General features: G+C 39.7%; 1 protein-coding gene across 2 annotated transcripts in view; it reads left to right on the top strand.

The window, feature by feature from the left end:
- The window catches only part of tmem201 (transmembrane protein 201), a 29,273-nt gene extending 8,639 nt beyond the window's left edge, over positions 1-20,634 (top strand). The window contains exons 3-11 of one of the 2 annotated variants that reach the window (XM_036988285.1): positions 6,273-6,467; positions 6,599-6,778; positions 7,044-7,408; positions 7,616-7,819; positions 14,048-14,277; positions 14,854-14,916; positions 16,390-16,677; positions 17,203-17,337; positions 17,727-20,634. In XM_036988285.1, coding sequence (XP_036844180.1) covers positions 6,273-6,467; positions 6,599-6,778; positions 7,044-7,408; positions 7,616-7,819; positions 14,048-14,277; positions 14,854-14,916; positions 16,390-16,677; positions 17,203-17,337; positions 17,727-17,821 — 1,755 coding nt within the window. In that variant the 3' untranslated portion in view covers positions 17,822-20,634. Of the gene's footprint in view, positions 1-6,272; positions 6,468-6,598; positions 6,779-7,043; positions 7,409-7,615; positions 11,846-14,047; positions 14,278-14,853; positions 14,917-16,389; positions 16,678-17,202; positions 17,338-17,726 lie in introns of those variants that run through there. The other variant, XM_021616141.2, reaches the window with a different exon arrangement.

The following is a 20,634-nucleotide window of genomic DNA, read 5'->3' as shown; positions in this document are numbered from 1 at the left end:
TCTAGGCATTTTACCATAGGGTGGAAAGAAATGTTTGCAGTTTAACATATGATACCATATCTGAGTGAGTGACTAATTAGACCACGATTACTACAAGTTTAGCTGACTAGCTAGACTAACTTACCAAGCTAAAAAAAAAAAAATGCTGACGTGGGCTGCTTGATTGACTGTCAGTGACTGACATAACAAGACAAAAATGTTTGATGCACAACTAAATTGCACATTGTGTATTCTAAGTCTCAACAGTAAGTGGAGAAAACCCGATGGGGTGTTTATTTTTGTGGAAATTGATCCGCAGGCCTACAAAGGGTCTGTTGCCCATCCCTGAGCTAGACCAACTTTGTCACCAGCATCTTCAGCGTAACCCACTAGACTAGAGGTCGACCGATTATGATTTTTCAATGCCGATACCGATTATTGGAGGACCAAAAAAAAAAGCTGATACCAATTAATCGGCCAATTAAAAAATATATATGTTTGTAATAATGACAATTACAACAATACTGAATTAACACTTATTTTAACTTAATATAATACATCAATAAAATCAATTTAGCCTCAAATAAATAATGAAACATGTTCAATTTGGTTTAAATAATGCAAGAAGAAAGTAAAAGTGTGCCATGTAAGAAAGCTAACGTTTCAGTTCCTTGCTCAGAACATGAGAACATATGAAAGCTGGTGGTTCCTTTTAACGAGTCTTCAATATTCCCAGGTAAGTTTTAGGTTGTAGTTATTATAGGACTTTTAGGACTATTTCTCTCTCTACCATTTGTATTTCATTAACCTTTAACTATTGGATGTTCTTATGGGCACTTTAGTATTGCCAGTGTAACAGTATAGCTTCCATCCCTCTCCTCGCTCCTACCTGGGCTCGAACCAGGAACACAAGGACAACAGCCACCCTCGAAGCAGCGTTACCCATGCAGAGCAAGGGGAACAACTAGTTCAAGTCTCAGAGCGAGTGACATTTGAAACGCTATTAGCGCACACCCCGCTAACTAGCTAGCCATTTCACATTGGTTACACCAGCCTAGTCTCGGGAGTTGATAGGCTTGAAGTCATAAACAGCTGCTGGCAAACGCACAAAAGTGCTGTTTGAATGAATGCTTACGAGCCTGCTGGTGTCTACCATCACTCAGTCAGACTGCTCTATCAAATCATAGACTTCATTATAACATAACACACAGAAATACGAACCGTAGGTCATTAATATGGTCGAATCCGGAAACTATCATTTCGAAAAAACAAACCGTTTATTCTTTCAGTGAAATACGGAACCGTTCCGTATTTTATCTAACGGGTGGCATCCATAATTCTAAATATTCCTGTTACATTGCACAACCTTCAATGTTATTTCATGATTACGTAAAATTCTGGCAAATTAGGCGGCCCAAACTGTTGCATATACACTGACTCTGCGTGCAATGAACGCAAGAGAAGTGACACAATTTCACCTGCTTAATATTGCCTGCTAACCTAGCTAAATATGCAGGTTTAAAAATATATACTTCTGTGTATTAATTTTAAAGGCTTTGATGTTTATGGTTAGGTACACATTGGAGCAACGATACGCACCGCATCGATTATATGCAATGCAGGACACGCTAGATAACTACACATGGTTGATGATATTACTAGTTTAACTAGTGATTATGATTGATTGATTGATTAATTGTTTTAATTGTAATCAATTGGTTAGAGCATTGGTTAGAGCATTGGACTAGTTAACTGTAAGCTTGCAAGATTGAATCCCCCGAGCTACCAAGGTAAAAATCTGTCGTTCTGCCCCTGAACGAGGCAGTTAACCCGCCGTTCCTAGGCCATCATTGAAAGTAAGAATGTGTTCTTAACTGACTTGCCTAGTTAAATAAAGGTGTGAAAATCTGCCAAATCGCTGTCCAAAAATACCGATTTCCGATTGTTATGAAAACTTGAAATCAGCCCGACTTAATCGTCCATTCCGATTAATCAGTTGATCTCTACACTAGGCCATGCTGGACAGACCAGCTTGAAATTTAGGCTGGCCTATGCTGTTTTTTCAGCAGGGAGGCACATACTGTACCAACCAATACTACTCACCCAACGTGTGGACCAGTGCTGCCTTGGCTGCAATCGTCTGGTCTGCCAGTGCTCCCTTAGCAGCTGCCACTTTGGCACAAGTCAACAAGTTCAACTGTGGAGCGTGCGTTATAGATCAATACCATCAATTGTACCCATTGTGCCGAGTAATGACTTAGGGCAAAGTAATGACAGGGCTGATATACATGCAATGCATGCCAGTCTCTCTTGGCTAAGAATTATGGAGAGACTGACTGCATCACTTATTTTTATAAGAAACAGTGTGTTGAAACTCAAATTGTTTGCATAGACATGCCATCAGGGGTCTTTTCACAGTCCCCAAATCCAGAACAAATGCAAGAAAGCGTACAGTATTATATAGAGCCATTATTGCATGGAATTCCGTTCCATCTTATATTGCTCAAATTAACAGCAAACCTGGTTTAAATTTTTTTATAAAACACACCGCGCAACGCCTCTCCCCTATTTGACCTAGATAGTTTGTGTATGTATTGATATGTAGGCTACGTGTGTACGTTACACACAAGACAACACAAAACAATATAAATAATAAATAAAAAAATGGCTTTAAAGACACTACTTTAGACAAGTTAAACACACCGGCAGAAGGCTACAAAGGTTAAAGGGCAATCTGTAGTACAGGGACAGAGCAAACACCTCACCATTGTTCCTGTAAACAGTCAAGGGATAGAGGTGGAGAAATGCAACCACTCACAGACAGTCATGGCCACAGACTGACCATCCACTGGACCAAAAAAAAAGTTTACAATGCTTTAAAAGTAAACAATTAATAAGAAATACAGGGCAAAACAAGCTCATATTTTAGTCTCTGACCGAACAAGGCATCCGCAGGACATAATCGATAAGCACATCATCAACCTTAATGCGCCCCTTATTTTTGTTTTAATACGAATGCCATCAGGGGATGGACTGTTTAAAGTAAGTCCAGAATGGAGCCCAGGCCTCATAAAACAGTTTGGGGTTCCCATGTGTATTACATTTTATTTTTTTCTAGTTTGGGAGCACAACACATCTCTCACCCAATATTTATAAGATTGGGGAGCTGCCATCTTCTAGTTCTGTAGTGTTAGCCGTCTAGCTAAAAGAGTTGTCTAAGCAACAGTGGATTCTTGATAGGGGGGTACCTATTGGCAGTACACCAAAAATGGCTGTGAGGGGAGACAGATCTATAACAGTGTCCATATATATCAGAGAAACATTTTAAATATGAATTCCCAGAAACCTGACAGTTTGACATCCCCAAAACATATGCAACCGTGTGGCTGGTTCCGTTTTACATCTGACACAGGTAGGATCAAAACCAGAGAATATTCTTCCAAGTTTGGCCCACGACCAGTGGATACGGTGAACCACCTTGAATTGAATGAGGCTGTGTCTAGTGCTAAAAGAGGACGAGTGCACCCTGTGCAGCACAGATTCCCAGGCGTCTTCCCCAAGTTTCTCCCCCAAACCCTTTTCCCATTGAGTCTTTAAAGGCACCAAAGAAGGGTTCTGTAAGTCATGAATGATTGCATATACATCTGAAATTGCGCCCTTGGGAAGCTTGTTCAGTTCCAAGATGCTCTCTGTAGCTGTATTCGCAGGCCTATGGGGAAATTCAAGTGCGTTAGCTCTGACAAAGTTCCTAGTCTGGAGATAGAGGAAAAAGTGGGAATGGGGGAGGTTGAACTTTTCCTGTAGCTGAGCAAAAGAGGCAAATGTATCATCAAAGAATAATTGGGCTAGTGAGGAGAGGCCTAGTGAGTGCCAGATGGCAAAAGCCCCATCATTCAAAGATGGAGGAAATAAAATGTTCTGATTGATTGGTCCTGATAGAGAAAAGCCTTGGAGGCTACAGGCTAAGCGGAACTGATTCCAAATTTTAAGGGACTGCTTTACAATTGGGTTGACACACCTTTTGCCTAGGGACACTGGGAGAGACGAGCACAACACAGAAGAAAGTGCAGTAGGTTTACATGATCCAGACTCCATCTGGACCCAGAGTGGTCTAGGGCCAGTTGGATCAGCCTGCAGCCAGTACAAAAGGGCTCTGAAATTTGCAGCCCAATAGTATGTCTGAAAATTTGGTAGAGCTAAACCACCCAGTTCCTTGAGCTTCTGTAAATGTCTTCTACCAATCCGCGGTACCTTGAAATCCCAAATAAAATACATGAATGTTTGATCCAGTGAATTAAAAAAAGATTTTGTAATAAAAATGGGTAAACATTGAAATAAATATAAAAATTTGGGCAACACATACATTTTAATGACATTAATCCTTCCAATAAGAGAAAGAGGTAGCGAATTCCAAAAAGTAAAAGATTGTTCCAAACTGTCTGCTAGAGCAACAAAGTTTTCCTGAAACTAATTTGAATATTTCCTTGTCACTTTAACTCCCAAGTAGGTGAATTGATCCCGGACAATCCTAAACTGAAAACTTGCAAAAGAGCACTTTAAAGCAGCCTTATTTACAGGAAAAAGCTCACTATGGCCTAGATTCAGCTTGTACCCTGAGATTGATCCAAACTTTTTAAGAACAGATAAGGCACATGGCAATGAGGTATCAGGGTTGGAGATAAACAAAAGGTTGTCAGCATGTAGCGAGACTTTCTGCTCTAAGCCCGTCCTGATTATATCTTGAATGGCATCATTAGAGCATAGTGCAATGGCGAGAGGCTCGATTGCCAGAGCAAACAACAAGGGGGAGAGTGGACAACCCTGTCTGGATCCGCGGTGCAAGGGGAAATAATCAGAGAACAAGTTGTTAGTCCGTACCAAAGCCATGGGAGAAAAATAAGTAATCTTTGTCCACGCAATGAATTTGGGGCCTAAGCCAAATCTGTAAAGGGCAGCTGTTAGGTAGTCTCACTCAACGCAGTCAAAAGCTTTTTCCGCATCAAGTGAGACCACCACCTCCGGGTCCCCCGATGCTGGGAAACAAATGCCTACTTCTCACAAAGCCAGTCTGGTTAGAGTGTATTACTGGGTGCAGCATGCCTTCCATACGGACGGCTTAAAGCTTGGCTAGGATTTTGTAATCGCAGTTTAAAAGCGAGATTGGGCGATAGGATCCACATTCCAGGGGGTCTTTATTTTTCTTTAATAGTAATGAAATTGAAGCCGGATAAAGACTAGGCGGTAGCTTTGAGGTATTAAGGCACTCTGCAAGTCATCGAGACAAGAATGGGCAAAGCAGACCAGAAAACGTCCTGTAAAATTCAGTTGGAAAACCGTCCGGACCCGGTGATTTACCACTTTTCATTGCGAACACTGCTGTTGCAATCTCCTCAGGTGTAAATTATTCTAGACAGTTATGGGAGTCTGTATCAATTGAAGGCATATTCAAGCCATTAAAGAATGAATCAATCAGCATAGGGTCTTGAGGAGATTGAGGTGTATAGCGCAGAGTAAAATAGTTTAAATTGATCATTGATCTCTTTATGTATAACTGTGGTGGCACCAGACATGGTCCTTATTTGTGGGATTAAACGTGAGGCCTCAGATTTACAGATCAGTGATTGTACAGTGATTATTTCAATCAGGTGTTAACGCTGGGTTGGGACAAAACCTTTCACACACTCCTGCTCTTCGGGACTTGCAATGACTGAAATATAGCAAAGCAGGAGAATAGACAGAACAGTTCTAGCATCGCTTTAAAATAGATTATTAATATTCGGATTCAATGTTAATCATTGTCCTGCAATATATGCTTCATTTATTGAAGTATTTTCTGTGCTAGACACAAGGGATAATGTTTTGTGTTATATATCTTGTTTTATGTTCTGAATCTAGAAAAACATGCCAGAATGCTGATGAAATTGCCCCCCCTGGAGTATTATACAGTGGCATAAAACAAAATACATTTGTATAAAATATTTGAATAATGTAATGTTGGAATGAAACAATCAAGGCCTTTAAACACTTGTTGGACAATGAAGATAAAATGCTTTTTATGGTGTCTGACGGCATTGACATGAATACAGTTAGGTGCATTTAATGAAAAAAGCTTTTAATTAGATTGTTCCATTACATGGGATAATAGCTGATACTTTGCTATGTAATAATATTTATTTCAACAACAAAAAAAATCTATATTGTTAATATTAAGAAAAAACGGAAAGAAATGGTCCCATCTTTCAAGAATCCCTGAGCCTCACTTTGGTCCTTGTACTTGTCTTGCTTGCTTCTAGAATGGCGACTACAACAAACCTATTCCTGCTCAATTCTCGGAGCATCTAAACCATGGTGTGTCTGCCGGCATGCCCTTGCCTGAGACACCAAAGACGCTGCAGTGGGTCAACTGTCAGATGCTGTTGTGCAAAAAATGCAACAACAACCAGTCCGTCAAGATCAAGCAGTTGGCCTCATTCATCCCAAGGGAAGATGTAAGTAGTATTTAATTTTTTTACTGTTTGATTTGTGGAAAACTGCAGTGTGTGTGATCCACGGTGAGTTTGTATAAAGTCAATGTGGTCATTACGAAAACAACAATTCTATTTTGGTTTCCCTACCCTAGGAGAACTATGATGAGGAGATTGAGGTGTACAAGCACCACGTGGAGCAGACCTACAAGTTGTGCAGACCCTGTCAGACGGCCGTGGAGTACTACATCAAGCACCAGAACCGCCAGCTCCGGGCTGTGCTCTTCAGCCACCAGCTCAGACGCAGCAGAGACTGTGACAAAGCATTCGTAAAGGTCACTTTCAATGGAAACAAGTCCATCTGATAAGACTGAGCAAGCATCAGCACTATACTTATAGTAGAAAATGATCTTCTAAGAAATAGAAATGTGTTTACCACTGTCAGGTCTTTCGATGAGTTTCAGCAAAAATGATTTAAGTGGATAAATTGAATACTCCGCATTAATAGGTGTGCACATTTTATTAACCTTCACAAGGGGTCTAGATGTGGCAGTATAAGAATTTGCATTTATCCTTACGCTCTAAACTTTTTTTTCACAGAGCTCCTACTCCTTCAGCACACCAGTTGGAGTGATATTGCTTCGTGTCATGGCGTTCTTCACCTGTGCCTTCCTAGTTGCAACAGCATTGTATGGCTCTGGGGACCAAACTGCATCCGCAGGGGCACCCCAAACACTAAGCGGGGGGATCATCCCTCCAAAGCCTGCTCCCTCCAACAAATCCACTCCCAAAAACGGTAGCAGCGAGGCTGGACAGGTGTTGCAAGACCTGCTAGAGCTGCTTCCAGAGGAGGCCGTAGAGAATGCAAAGCTTGTCTGGCAGTATGGAAGGAACCATCAGATGGCTGTGGTCTCCATTGGCCTGCTGACCTGTATCACTGGTGTCTGTCTAGGAGGACCTGTCAGGTAATTCATTCCTCTTAGCTCATTGTTTCTATGACGAAGAATTCCGGGTATGCACTGGTGCCTGAATCTGGAGTTTTGTCTATTTAAATTGAAATGATCTTTGTGAATTTTGACCTTTTGGTCATTAAGAGAAGGTCGAAGAGGGCCTGAAAAGTGCCTTTAAAAAAATCCAGATAGTAATTATGTACTTTGTTCCTTGTTTTTCAGATTGAGGCGAATTGATGCTGTGGCCTCTGTCCTGTGGTTCCTGGTCTTGTGCCTGTACTTGGTGGAGAGATACCTGAAAGCTGATGTCTCAAGCTGGCTGGATGCAGTCAAACTCGGCACTACCTCCTTATGTTGCCTGGTTGGCTTTGCCGCTGCTGTGGCAACACGCAAATCCATGGGCCCGAGAAGAGCGAGAGGTCGAAGGTCAGAATCTGAACAGTGACACTTAAATGTACTTATAAGACCTACCGAATACACTAGGACACACTTGTGAACACATAGGATATGTTTCTATAACGCATATGACTTTCCCGCCCTTTCTCATCTTTCCTTTGCTGATATTAACCAACTAATTGATGCACTCATGTTATTAGCCTAATCTGAAGATTTCTTACTTGGCATTGGTTGTCTAATGCAGCTTTCTGATTTATCCTGTTGATTTGAAAAGTAATTTTACCAACAACCCTATCTAAACTACACAGGGACTCCCATTAAGCATGGAGCATAGCTACCACTTAAATTGTAGCTGTATTTTTGGACTTTTGAAAGAAAATGAAAAAAATTATATATTTCTCTTAGACAATCAAAATCAATTGTCTGTGTAACAGATATGAACAGATCGAGGTGCTGCCTTTTTCTTTGACATTAGCATTGCTCAAGCCTCAATCTTGTTTTTAAAACCCTGATGGCTAATACAAAATTTTGACTGGGCAAACCACGCCTATCAAATTTAATCGAAGGCCTAAGAATGAGTCATTTTATTTCAAAACCTGATTATTGTGATGAATCCTGGGGTAGTGGGAAAGTGGTTTTAATCTGAAAGTTCTACAACACTTGCTAGCCGGCAAAGTAGTTTGACAATATCGTCCAATGCCTCCCATTGTGTGCTGTACGTTTGGTATTTGGTGGACAAATAAACCTCTTGGAAGGAGAGAGTCTGGGGACAGGCTTTGGCAGAGGACTAGTTAGTTTAGATTGGGGGGGAAAACCTGTTCCCAGAATCAAATTGAGTAGCTGGCCAGCATGCACACACTATTTGTGTTCTAGTTGCTGAGATTATTCAAAACCCAGGATTGTTTGCCGTCCAGTACACTTTGCTCACTGCCTGGGCTACACTACGCATGTAAAATGGAGCCCATAGTCTTTTGGCCAAGTCCCATGTGTGGGTTTCTCTTTGAAGTTATTGTATTCTTCCCATGCACCTGCAACAAGATATCTCACATGTGATTTTTAATGTTTAATGCCCGTGCCCTACAGTTGTGCTGAATTCAGTAATTCATCCCAACAAGTTTTGCACTGTAAAAACAGTATGGTTTGTTTGACCTGGCCTATTTCACAATAATGATGGAAATCTAGCCGCTGTGATAAGCTTGGGTGACAAGGTGTCTCATTGTTAAACCGCCAGGCTAAATATTGTTACAGCACTCTGCTTTTTACCTAAAATATTTTCCTCTTTTGTTTTGCAACTATAAAGACCACACTAATATAATGGTGTTGGTTTGCTTTCCTGGCACACTGAATTTATTCTTGAAGTTTTGAATTAAACGATAGTTGGGTAGGTGTTGTGAAGAAAGGTTTTGTTGACACATCTTTACCAATATACCGAAAAGACTGACTAATCTTGGTATTGAAACTCAAAAGTGCCACTGCTTTTGACCTGTATTTCTCTACTGTTGTGTAGCACAGGTCTTGCCTAGTTGTATAAAGAAGACAAACAAGCTTATGATTAAGTGAAAGCTGTATACAGTTCACATGTAGTTTCCCCAGGTACAAGGTGCTCTCCTGAATATTTATTTTTTGTATTTTTCATATTCTGTGTACACAACAGTATTTTTTTTGTTGTTTTTATCCCCCAGAGTGGTACATTTTTGTGGCAGTCTTTAGAGGACATTTGAGATGCCAATCCTTCCTAACTTTCTGTCTTTGCATGTTAGGTTCTGATGTAGAATTCAATATCCTCTTGTAAAGCATATGCTAATCCATATTTTAGAGAAAGTAATAGGCCTAACTATACTGCCATCTGCCTCCACTTTACCTTCCTAATTTTGTGTTCGTCCACAGCACCATATTTACAATATGTAGTCTATATTAAAATCCACTGACAGCTCCCCAGCCCTCAAGCATGCACTAATATTGGGTTTAATGATGCTTTGTGTTTAATGTAGCTTTTGAAGGTGATGTAAAATTAGACAGGAATGCTACGCATAACATGCTATAACTATTAATGTGTATCTTCTTTTTTTTTGAGTGAAAATTGAGTGAAAATGACTTTATTTAAATGATAGATGTGAAGAACGACTGTAGATTGTACTCGAGAGTAACATTACTGCACCAACTCATAACTTGTATGTTGTATTCTCAACTTTTTGGTTTATGTACCAAGTCCAGCATCTGTAACCAGGTTTCCATCTAACCATTTCCTTGGAGGAATTGCCTGGCGCATGAAAAAAGTCACAACCGGCCTGATGGAAACAGTAAATTCCGGTACAATTTTATAAATGTCGACAGACTATTTGTTCGTTTGGTCAAATAAATTATGGGAGTAAATGACGGTGGAAACGCCTTTGTACAAATATTGATATAAAACGCATCATATTGAATATGAATTTGGAGTTACGCGACGTGTTGTCCTCACACCACGACTCGGGAAAGCATGCAGTTTATTAGGCTCCAGATTAAATACATTCTGATGAAAAAAAGTGCATGGTGATGAGCTTCTCCTTTCCAATAAATATCCAGGGTGTTATTCTGGTGACATAATCATCGATGCTTAGCTGCCGTTTTGACAAATAATCTGTCTCTTATCCATAATAATCTCATGTAGGTAGCCTAACAGCACTGAATCTGCCAGCTGTTGGCAAGAGTGCATGTGTCAAGACCATAGTGGGCACATTTGCTATTTAATGCAACAGTTTTTGACGAAACCATCAGAGTTGAAAATGTGATGGAAACTCATTTAACTTGTATTTTTTAAATTCAGTACATGGGAATTTAACCGCAAAAGTAAATGTTGTGCAGTAAGTCAGTTAGATGGAAACACGTGTATATTGTTTTATGCAGATTTTAGAATATCATTAAATCTTTCGCTAATTGGCTGAAAACCTATCTTGAGACAATACCCACAGTCGGTTGTGAAAATCTGGATTTCTGTGATACAGATGCTGTCCAATTATTGTTACATTGCTTTGACAGAGTTTTCAGTCTGCAAAAATATTATGAGTATGTAGCTAATATTTATGTAATATGCGTTACAATGCCAAATGTATTTAACGGGTTCTAGCACATTTCCCTCTGTTAGTAGTTTGGCATTTGCCTCTGAAAGCGTACTTGACTCTTCATGTTTTTCATCATATGAGTATGCTAGTATACCTGATTTCAATGGATACTAACAACTATTGTTTATCTCAACCAATGTTTTTAGCAAACATTTGCCTAACCTTATTCTTTTAACTGTGTTGTGAGCATACGTCTCTTAGTGTCACTTGTGTATGTTATGTATGTTTCTATTCACCATAGTAACAAGGGATTACTTGATAGTTATTTTAGTTTATGCCAAATTGGCGACTGTAGGTTATGAAACTTAAAACTATTTGTGCCCATTATTTATGTGTGCCGCTAACAATGTGATAGTAAGAACTAATTAGTGTTGAATCTAGTGCATTTTTTTGCTTACCTTTTTATACTGTGTATGTGTTGCAGTGCTGAAACACTAAAAGATTCAGTACCCTGAAGGGAGATTGAAGTTTTCCCCAAGATTAAAACGATTGTTCAGACGAATTACAAAATAAGTAATCCATTTGTTTCCTTACTTCTCCTTGTCCAAAGACTGCTTTACAGGTAAGGAAACAAAAAAATAGAAATGTGTAATTTGGCTGAACTATCCCTTTTAATACACCAAATAATTTATGGTACTTTATCTTATCATTAATATATGAGTATGGAAGGATTAATGCGTATTCCAAAACATACAATATAAGCTTTCATGTAATACCCAATGCCCATTTATGTGAATTTCCTATATTTTTGGTAAAGCAACTATTTAAGCTATTCCGTCCATTCTAAAAAATAAACTGTAGCATATTCCAACTGAAACGCGTTCTCTTGGGTACTGCATCTTGAATATTGTAGGTTGTCACTACCCTTCATATAGCCTATTGGGTTCATTTTGTATTAGTAAACCATGTATGCTGGATCACTGTAAATCAAATTAAATAAATTACTGAAATGTTATGCCTTTTCTATTTATCCCATTCTTTTGTGAGAAAAATTCTGACCTGTTCTTAACCCTTACCTTTAAAAAATGTTATAGCTCAGACACACCGCAAAGAGAAACAGCTAAAAGTAGCAAGTAGCTGTTGTGTGTTTGCAATCACCTGCACATAGTGGTCACTGACAAACGGTGGACATTCAACAGGTGCAATTGTCAGAAAAGGATGTCTGATGTTCCAGTCACTGTTAATCCTGTGTTTTGACCTTTACAAAATACATTTCTGTGGTTTTCACCTTAACTAGTATAGTCTAGCCTACCTTTTTAATGTGCTTAGGAAGGGAGCACTACATTCTGTCAGCGCCAAGTAGCCTAGATTTGAAGGGGGTATAGTGTACTGCAGTGTTTCCCAAACTCTGTCCTCAGGACCCCAAGGGGTGCACGTTTTGTTTTTTGCCCTAGCACTACACAGCTGATTCAAATAATGAACTAATCATTAAGCTTTGATCAGCTGTGTAGTGTTCGGTCAAAAACCAAAACATGCACTCCTTGGGGTCCCGAGGACTGAGTTTGGGAAACGCTGGTGTACTGTGTTATATAACATTATTTCGATCTATTTATAAACTGGGTGGTTCGTGCCCTGAATGCTGATTTGGCTGACAGCCGTGGTATATCAGACTGTATACCACGGGTATGACAAAACCCTTAGCCATGGTATATTGGCCATATACCACTCCTCGTGCCTTATTGCTTAAATAAATGTTGTGTGTACTGAATGTAAGTAAGCTACTAAATGGATGTGGCAGTTGTGTGTGTGTGTACTCCTGACTAAGAACTTTTATGAATTGTTCTGTGTTTGCCACTAGCCCACTAGTATAACAGGCACTGTCAGCTGGTTCATGTTTGTCAGACAGCTGGGATAGACTGTCAATGGCTCCCATTTGCATATAGCCTCATCACTATACACAGTATCCCGTGTCTAACATTCACTGCTGGATAGAAGGGTTGTTTGATCCTGTCTGACCATTGCCTTAATGTACACTTGAATAAGTATTGGCAGGGTGGATTGGGGTATACTCTGGGTCACCAATTGTCAGACAAAGGGTTACTGTCATCGACCTCGACCAGGATTTAATAGGTCTACCTACATTAATGATGTTGAGTTGCCCTTACTAAGGGGGAATCTGCAGTTAACACAGTGGTCATCCTGCAAATGTTTTGGTTAACAGCTGAGGGTTGGGGCTAGAGAAATCTAACCACTCAAATTCATAAACAAAGCTATGGATGCAAGGTCTAACTTTAATCCACTGTTAAATACAATGTGATCCTTCTCGATTTGTGTTTCTCCCCCCCGCCGTTTTATAATTTATGTACAGGGGGCAATGCAGGTATCATTCTAGCTCATTTTCAATTGTCTGTTTTGTGGAAATTGTTTGCTCTAACCTTCAATTTGACTAGTTGGACCTTTACAAATACAATTATTAATATTACATCTGTAAAGTAATTAGAAAATATTATTTTACAGATGTAATATTTATTGTATTTGCAAAGCACATTTCTAGCACAATAGATTTCACAGTATTAAAAATGTCTGAAGGCACAAGGCTGCCATTTTATATCGACATGAAGTCATTTTTGGGTAACAATTAAGTACCTTAACGTAATACATTTACAATAAAAAGGGTCAGAGCTTTTTAGCTAAAAGATTCTCAAGCAACAATTCTGCTAGGACTGTCTGGGAGTGGACTGAGTGGAGAGTGGAAAACTAGCTGTTATTGGCAGAGGTGTGGAACTCTTGGTCTATTAACCAATTTACCACATGGTGACGTCACCATGCTGATTAGAAGGTCCTATGTAGTGGCTGGTTGAAAATATAATCTATCAGGAAATAACATTGATCACGTTTTCACACTTTCAGTGTTCGTTTCATCAGTTGTACAATATGATATAAAAACTGAATTTTCACTGCACTGGGCCTTTTAATAAATACTTGTCTGGAGGGCAATACAGAGAATTTGATTTGGAATTGTCATCCCTATTGTTAACAATATTGGCCATGTTAAAATCCCCCAAACCACCTCTACCTGCAAAGTCTCTTCTCCATTTTGATTAATGTATTTACAAAAAAAGGAAGGAAAACCCTGTTACTGATTTTCAATTCGCATAGCTATCTGCAGAGGTGTCGAGTTCAGTGGTGGATCGATTGTGCTCTTCTTCTGTTGCAGGTACCTTTCCGGTAGCTCTGTGGACTCGCTGTATGGTGGCCAGGCTCCCCTGCTCTCTCCCATCTCCCCTGGCTCCTCCTCTACCTTCATCCCTACTCCACCCCCAAACCTCTCCCAGCTCATCAATCGACAGAAGAGCCCCCGAGAACGCAAAGCCTCTCCCTCTTCCCTGCCCGGTCGCCTCAACCGAGCCTTGTACCTCGGCACCATCCCATCCCTCGCCAGAACAGGTAAGATGGCTGGCGCCTTAGGTTGTCTTTCGGGTTCTGTACATGACTGTTCTGCCTTTCATTCTATGCACTGTGATTCAGCGCCACCCGGTGTTCATATTTAATTGTGTAGCTTCCACTTCTATGGTACTTTCTTGGCTGACTATCAAATTAGTTATACCATAAGGAGGACAGTACAATGACATAAGGCAGTAACAGGGTTAAGTGGCGCGGTTATTACATGCCTCACAACATTGATAACTAGCTAGTAGAATTCTAAAACATGCCTACAAAGATCACTGAATGACTTACATTATTTTGTATGCATGTTGCATGGAGGTTTATTTGACTGGGAAATGTTCTAATTCAGGGTTTTCCAAGACTCGGTCCTGGATCCCTCCCCTGGGTGCACGTTTTGGTTTTTGCTCTAGCATTACAAAGCTGATTCAAATAGTCAAAGCTTGATGATGAGTTGGTTATTTGAGTCAGCTGTGTAAGTGCTAGAGCAAAAACCAAAACGTGCACCCAGGGGTAGCCCTCAGGACCAAGTTCGGGAAACCCTGTTCTAATTGATAGTGTGCTCATCATGTATTTTAGATTCCGGCTACCTGTTCAGTGGAAGTAGGCCACCTTCACAGTGCAAAGACTCTCCACCTTCAGGTAACATTGAGCAGTGGATAAATGTTGCAATTTAGATTATCTACAACACTCTGTTTTTTTCTGTTTTTTTTTCTTGCAGTAGAACAATTTAAGGTAACCTTTTCTTGCACAGAGACCCCCACCCAGGCAAACTGTTGACCCATATGTTAGCAAAACAGTTTTCTTATCAGGTGAATGATAATAGCAAGAAGAAGTAATAACCATTTTAAAATAATAGATTTGGCAGATTGTTTTTTTATTTTGACCCCACATTATAATTGGAAGAAGTTTAAACTCTAACATACCTTTCTAACTAATAGGCTTACTCTAAACACATTTTTGGTAATATCAGCTGTGTAAACAACGGTGAGCATTGTGTTAGCCAAAATTGAATGTCTTAAATCAAGAAAGATTACCAGCAGCCAGTAGCACTTGCTGTGACTGGTACTCACAGGTGCTTTTTCAAAGCATATGTAAAGCCTTGTTCACAATGGAAGTTTGAAGTGACTCAAATCCTATTTATTAGCAATTTTGTATTTGTCCTCAAGTCGTGTTTAGACTGTTATTCAACATATCTTGTTGCTTTCTCGCTACTCTGTTGACAGTTTGACTAGAACACGTGGTAGCTAACTAGCTTGTTAATTGTTTTCAAACAAATAAGTGAATGTGCTAGTGCGCTAAACAGCTAGCTAGTTGACTGCTGTGACTAGCCAAAAAGGACTCATTTTGAAAGTTGGATCATGTTATCCTTTGAGGCTTTGTGTTCTTACCCTATGATTTGAACATTCAAAGCAACTGGGAAACGGTCCATGGCAGGCACCGTTTATCAACTTAGCTTGCTACATAATGTCTGAGTGATAGGAAGCACAAGCACCACCACCGATCAGCCTATACCACTGCACACACACCCGTCGTTACTATGACAACTAGCATAGCCTTGTCAGCAAGTGATAGGAAGCACAAGCACCACCACCGATCAGCCTATACCACTGCACACACACCCGTCGTTACTATGACAACTAGCATAGCCTTGTCAGCAAATGACTGCGGTCTGAACACACACACATACGATTCGGTCACTTGTAACTTGCTGTAACTTGCTACGATTCGGTCACTTGTAACGACACTCAGTGGTCGAAAACGGATTCGAATAACAAAACTAATTTGAGCATAAAGGCCTGTAGTGTGCGCAAGGTAGTTGACACCAAATAATATATTATATTTTCTATTGCAAGTATGCAATTTTCTGTTGTTGCTAGCGATATTTATAAAAACATTTCAACAAATATTTATTCATTTTTTTGTTATTTATTTATATATATATATAATCTCTCTCTCTCGTGGAACCCCCGCTTTAGCATCTTTTTGATCTTGCACAACATTCGATGTAACATGTTAAAATCTGCTATTAATAACATAGAACAGGTAAATTAGTTTTGCAGTTGTTGCATAGATTTGACTAAAACAACTTCCACCTTTTTTCTTTCGGAGCAGATTATTTTTCCCTGAAGTCTGGGAGCCGTCCGTCATCCCCAGGCCCCTCCCCGACCCCCTCGGTTGCTGGCTCAGTCACGTCCAGCTCCAGCTCTCGCCACCGCCGCCCCCTCATCAGCCCGGCAAGACTCAACATCAGTGGACAGAAACTCCGCCTCTTCTCATCTGACACAGAGAACCAGCCCCCACCCACCCCGACCCTGCCACACCACTTCTCAGCAGAGCCCGCCCCTTTTCACAGCGGAAGCTTCCACCTGCCAGACGTATCCCCATACCACAGTAGTAATGGTACGAACCACTGGGTGTAGATATGCGTTTATGAATGTATATTTTTAAGCATGAATATGTGTGGTTGTATTCAAAGATCGTACACGAAATGTGATATTTCAAGTTTTATTATTCATATGTGTAGGATACACGTGGTATACACCATCCAATGAAATGCTTACTTGCTGTTTCCCTCTTGCCAATGCAACAACAATAAGAAATTATAAAAAAATAAGAAAACGAACAAAGTAAATGGCTCAGTAGTATAGAATAAACATTTTAACAAAAGTATAATAAAGGTAACATTTATAGGCTAATATTTACATGTTACATGTTTTGGAGAAGGAGACGGGATTACACTGATTCTCAAGATTTTTATGCTTTATGTTAATTACTGGTGTTAGCATCTATCCATTTCATCTCTTTTTAGTCTTATGTGTTCGATGACTCACTTAACATAGTCCGATATCATAGCTGTGAGAAAGGACTGACTTCGGGTGCATGTGTGTTTGACTGACGCATGGCTCCACTGCGGTGTGATTCCAGACTTGAGCTCCTTGCTGAAGGAGGGCAGTGTAATCTCAGAGGAGCGTGAGAAGAGACGAGGCAGCTCCTCAGGCTCCTCAGCCTGTATGGTGGACACCACAACAGGAGGCATGGACAGCACCCCCGGATGGAAAGGTGAGCACTGATATCTAGTAATGATCTAATAGAGAGAAATCTAATAACAATCTAATAATAATCAGATCTAACCAAAGACATTATTACATTACATTAAGTCATTATTTAATTGCTTGTTTGGTTATGGATGATGGTTGACAAATATAAGAAAGATTGGCAGGAAATGTACCCAATCTACGTTTCAATGAAATCAGACATATAAATTAAAGGTGGTTCGGAACCAAGGTCTTGTGACGAGTAACCTTGCCTGATAGGCCTGCCTTCCTAGTTACCTGAGAAAATGCCTAGGCTTTAGCTCAGAGTGATAACACACTTGTGGCACACAGGCAACCCAGGTTTGAACCCAGGTCGGTCACACTGACATTTGTTTTCTCTGTTGTGGTTTGCAGGTCTCTTGGGTCGTTCTCTTTGGCCGGGCATCCTCCTAGCGAGCCTGAGCGCCAACTTGTTCTTCACCTCCCTCTACCTGTATCGCAACTGGTGAGACACACCTCAGTCCTTCACAACCGGTATAAAAATAAATAATGTTGCATAAATAATATGCCCCCAACAATTTAATGGGAGTATGATATGTGCAAGCTAATAAGCTGTGGACATATGTTTATTAAGTAGACATGTTCATCAGCGTTTTAAGATCAGAATTCGAGTGGGCATCCCTCTGTAGCAGTAGGGTCTCAATGTTACCTCCTCCTTGTTAAAGTAAGCTGCTCGATATGATGTATTTGACGAAGGCGATAGGATGGTTAGCTTCAACAAAGTGAACTGCTACTGGGTAGCCAGTGTTCTTACCTGATTGAGCTGCTGCGGTGTTCAGGTATTTGTTTTTAATTGTCTGCAGGAACAACATTTGTTAGTCCCATTTGGGAAGGATTATTTTGTCCAACTGAAGATTTCCCACACGAACAGGGGAGGAGATGACACCACTAACAAACTTTTCAGCCTGCATGTCGGTGAAAAATGTTTTTGTAGTGCTGTTGCATTGTCTGCAGGAACAACATTTGAATTTCCCATTTGGAATGGGTGCCAAGAATGTTTGCGTGAGCTTATGGGCAGGTCAGATCTCATTAGGCTCTTGCCAATGTTGCGGCCACGCTTGTAGACCACGGGGGGGGGGTTCCTTCACAACCTGTGACATCACTCGACATGGTCCTAAGACAGACAGCATTACAGGGTGAGTCATCCTTTCCCCTCTCTGGCTATTTGTGTTCGCAGCTCAGCCAAAGACACTCACAAATGCATCTTGCCATATGTCCAAGCTAGGGCTGGGAATTGCCAGGGACCTCACGATACGATATTATCGGTGCTAATATGTATTGCGACTCTCTCAATTATATATATGTATTGCGAGTCGATGTTCCAAACATATTGCTCAACATGTCTGCTGCAGAGGGATAAGAGCCATGAGAAACGGAGTTCTGATCAGTCATGGAAATAAGTGCTGAAAACATGTTGGTTCACCATTTTAAAAAGATGAATAACAAGCTAGAGAAGTTGAAATAATGTTAATAATATATACATTTTAAAATTGATACTTGGAGTCATAGAATAAGTACAATATCAAAAGTAGGGATTGCGATACGACTGTCGATTTTTACCCCAACTCCATTTATTTTCGTCAGGACTTAGGCTATGCATAGACGATGCAATCTTACTTCACACAACACTGACTGAAACGTTCTCTCTTGTCCCTGAAATATGACCTGACCTAGTAATGTAATATTTAAGCTCGTTCCTGCTGGTATAAATATCTGACTCCTTAAAATGTATCAACTTGAACAACTGAGCATGTTAAAGTAACTCTTAAATTGACAAAAGTTACAATTGCTTGGTACTGTTGTATTTATTTAGGGAATTATTATTATTATTTTTTACACTTTGGTCATGCTGTGAAATGTGCAATAGACATGTATTGTTGATACAAGCATGTTATACACACACACACACACGTCTCATTTTTGTTTCCTAAAATGTCAGACTGGGTCTGAATGGTGATGGGATCGGTTTTTTGAGAAACTCATAGAATGTGTTCACTGAAGGACTAGGCCTATATATCTTAATGATAACTCTTTGGAATAACGAATGGAAAATGTTCATATTTTCTTTCCACTGTGAGCCAGTTTGGGCTGGGGTGATACAGTACACAGTTTGATAAGGACGTATGATATCTATACCATTGGATTGCGGCGGCGTAGATTTTCTATAAAGACAATGTCCACTTGCTTTATATCTTTATACTACGAATGAGCACACTTGATTTGTAGGTTCTTCTTAGGTTATTTTGTATTAATATGATTTAGAGCTTGATTGACTCTCCTTTAAGAGTACAGCATGCATAAACACTACCTTGACTTTCAAATCATAACTATTGTAATTAAGGACTAATAAGTGTGTCCATGGTGTGTGATGAATGGTTCTGTGCTTGGCAATGAATGTTTTATATTTGTGCAGATCACAATGGGTTGGTACTTACTTGCTTAACTGTTTTTTTTTTTTTTTCTTGTTCATTCTCCGTAACTGAATTGTGTTATCTTGACTGTAGAAAAACACTTTCTGAAAAAACAAATACACGTCTGGCTAACTGCATTGCATTGTGTTGTAAGTTTGTAGGGAAAAGTGTTTATCATGTAATATACTGTATAATGTCATTTGTGTACTGTGATAAAGCCATAGTCGAAAATTAAAGCATTTGGAGTGCTTGTTTGGACTTAAACTCAGAAAAGTGCTCGTCCTGCTCTCATATATAAACCAAAAGCACTGATATTGATATAATTGTAAGAATATATATTTTTGTCAGAAAAATAGTTTACATGACTGAGATGTCTAGTCCTTACAAAGACTTATTCTGCCTCCAAGCTAAAGGATGTTGACATGTCATGAACACCTCATCTTGGAATTGTGGTTGCACTCAATGTTTAATTTAATGACATTGAATAATGTTACTATTTGTATAGCATAAAAGTTATTGGTCTAAAATGACAAACATGTACAATTGTAAATACTATACCATCTGTTCCTTGTTATTTTAGTCTGTCAAGTTGATTAATATTTGCCCTTTTTTCCTGTTCTTAGTTTAGAAGGAACTATGGACTAATATTCAATTATCTTACATCTTAAGGTATAACTTTAACTTTCTAATGTGTTTGATTTTACAGTGTGAAAGTAACAATGCAATGTCTGGTTGAATTTTCACTTAGTTATCTATTGTCAGTATTAGGAATCAACACATCAATCTGTGTGACTTGTTTTGGTGTTATGCCTAGGATTTCTGTACTTCAATAAATGATTTGTCTAATAAAA

The sequence above is a fragment of the Oncorhynchus mykiss genome, chromosome 9 (assembly GCF_013265735.2).
Source record: "Oncorhynchus mykiss isolate Arlee chromosome 9, USDA_OmykA_1.1, whole genome shotgun sequence".
NCBI classification, from domain to species: Eukaryota; Metazoa; Chordata; class Actinopteri; order Salmoniformes; family Salmonidae; genus Oncorhynchus; species Oncorhynchus mykiss.
Note: the sequence above shows the minus strand (reverse complement) of the source record. Positions and strands in the feature narration are given on the sequence as shown.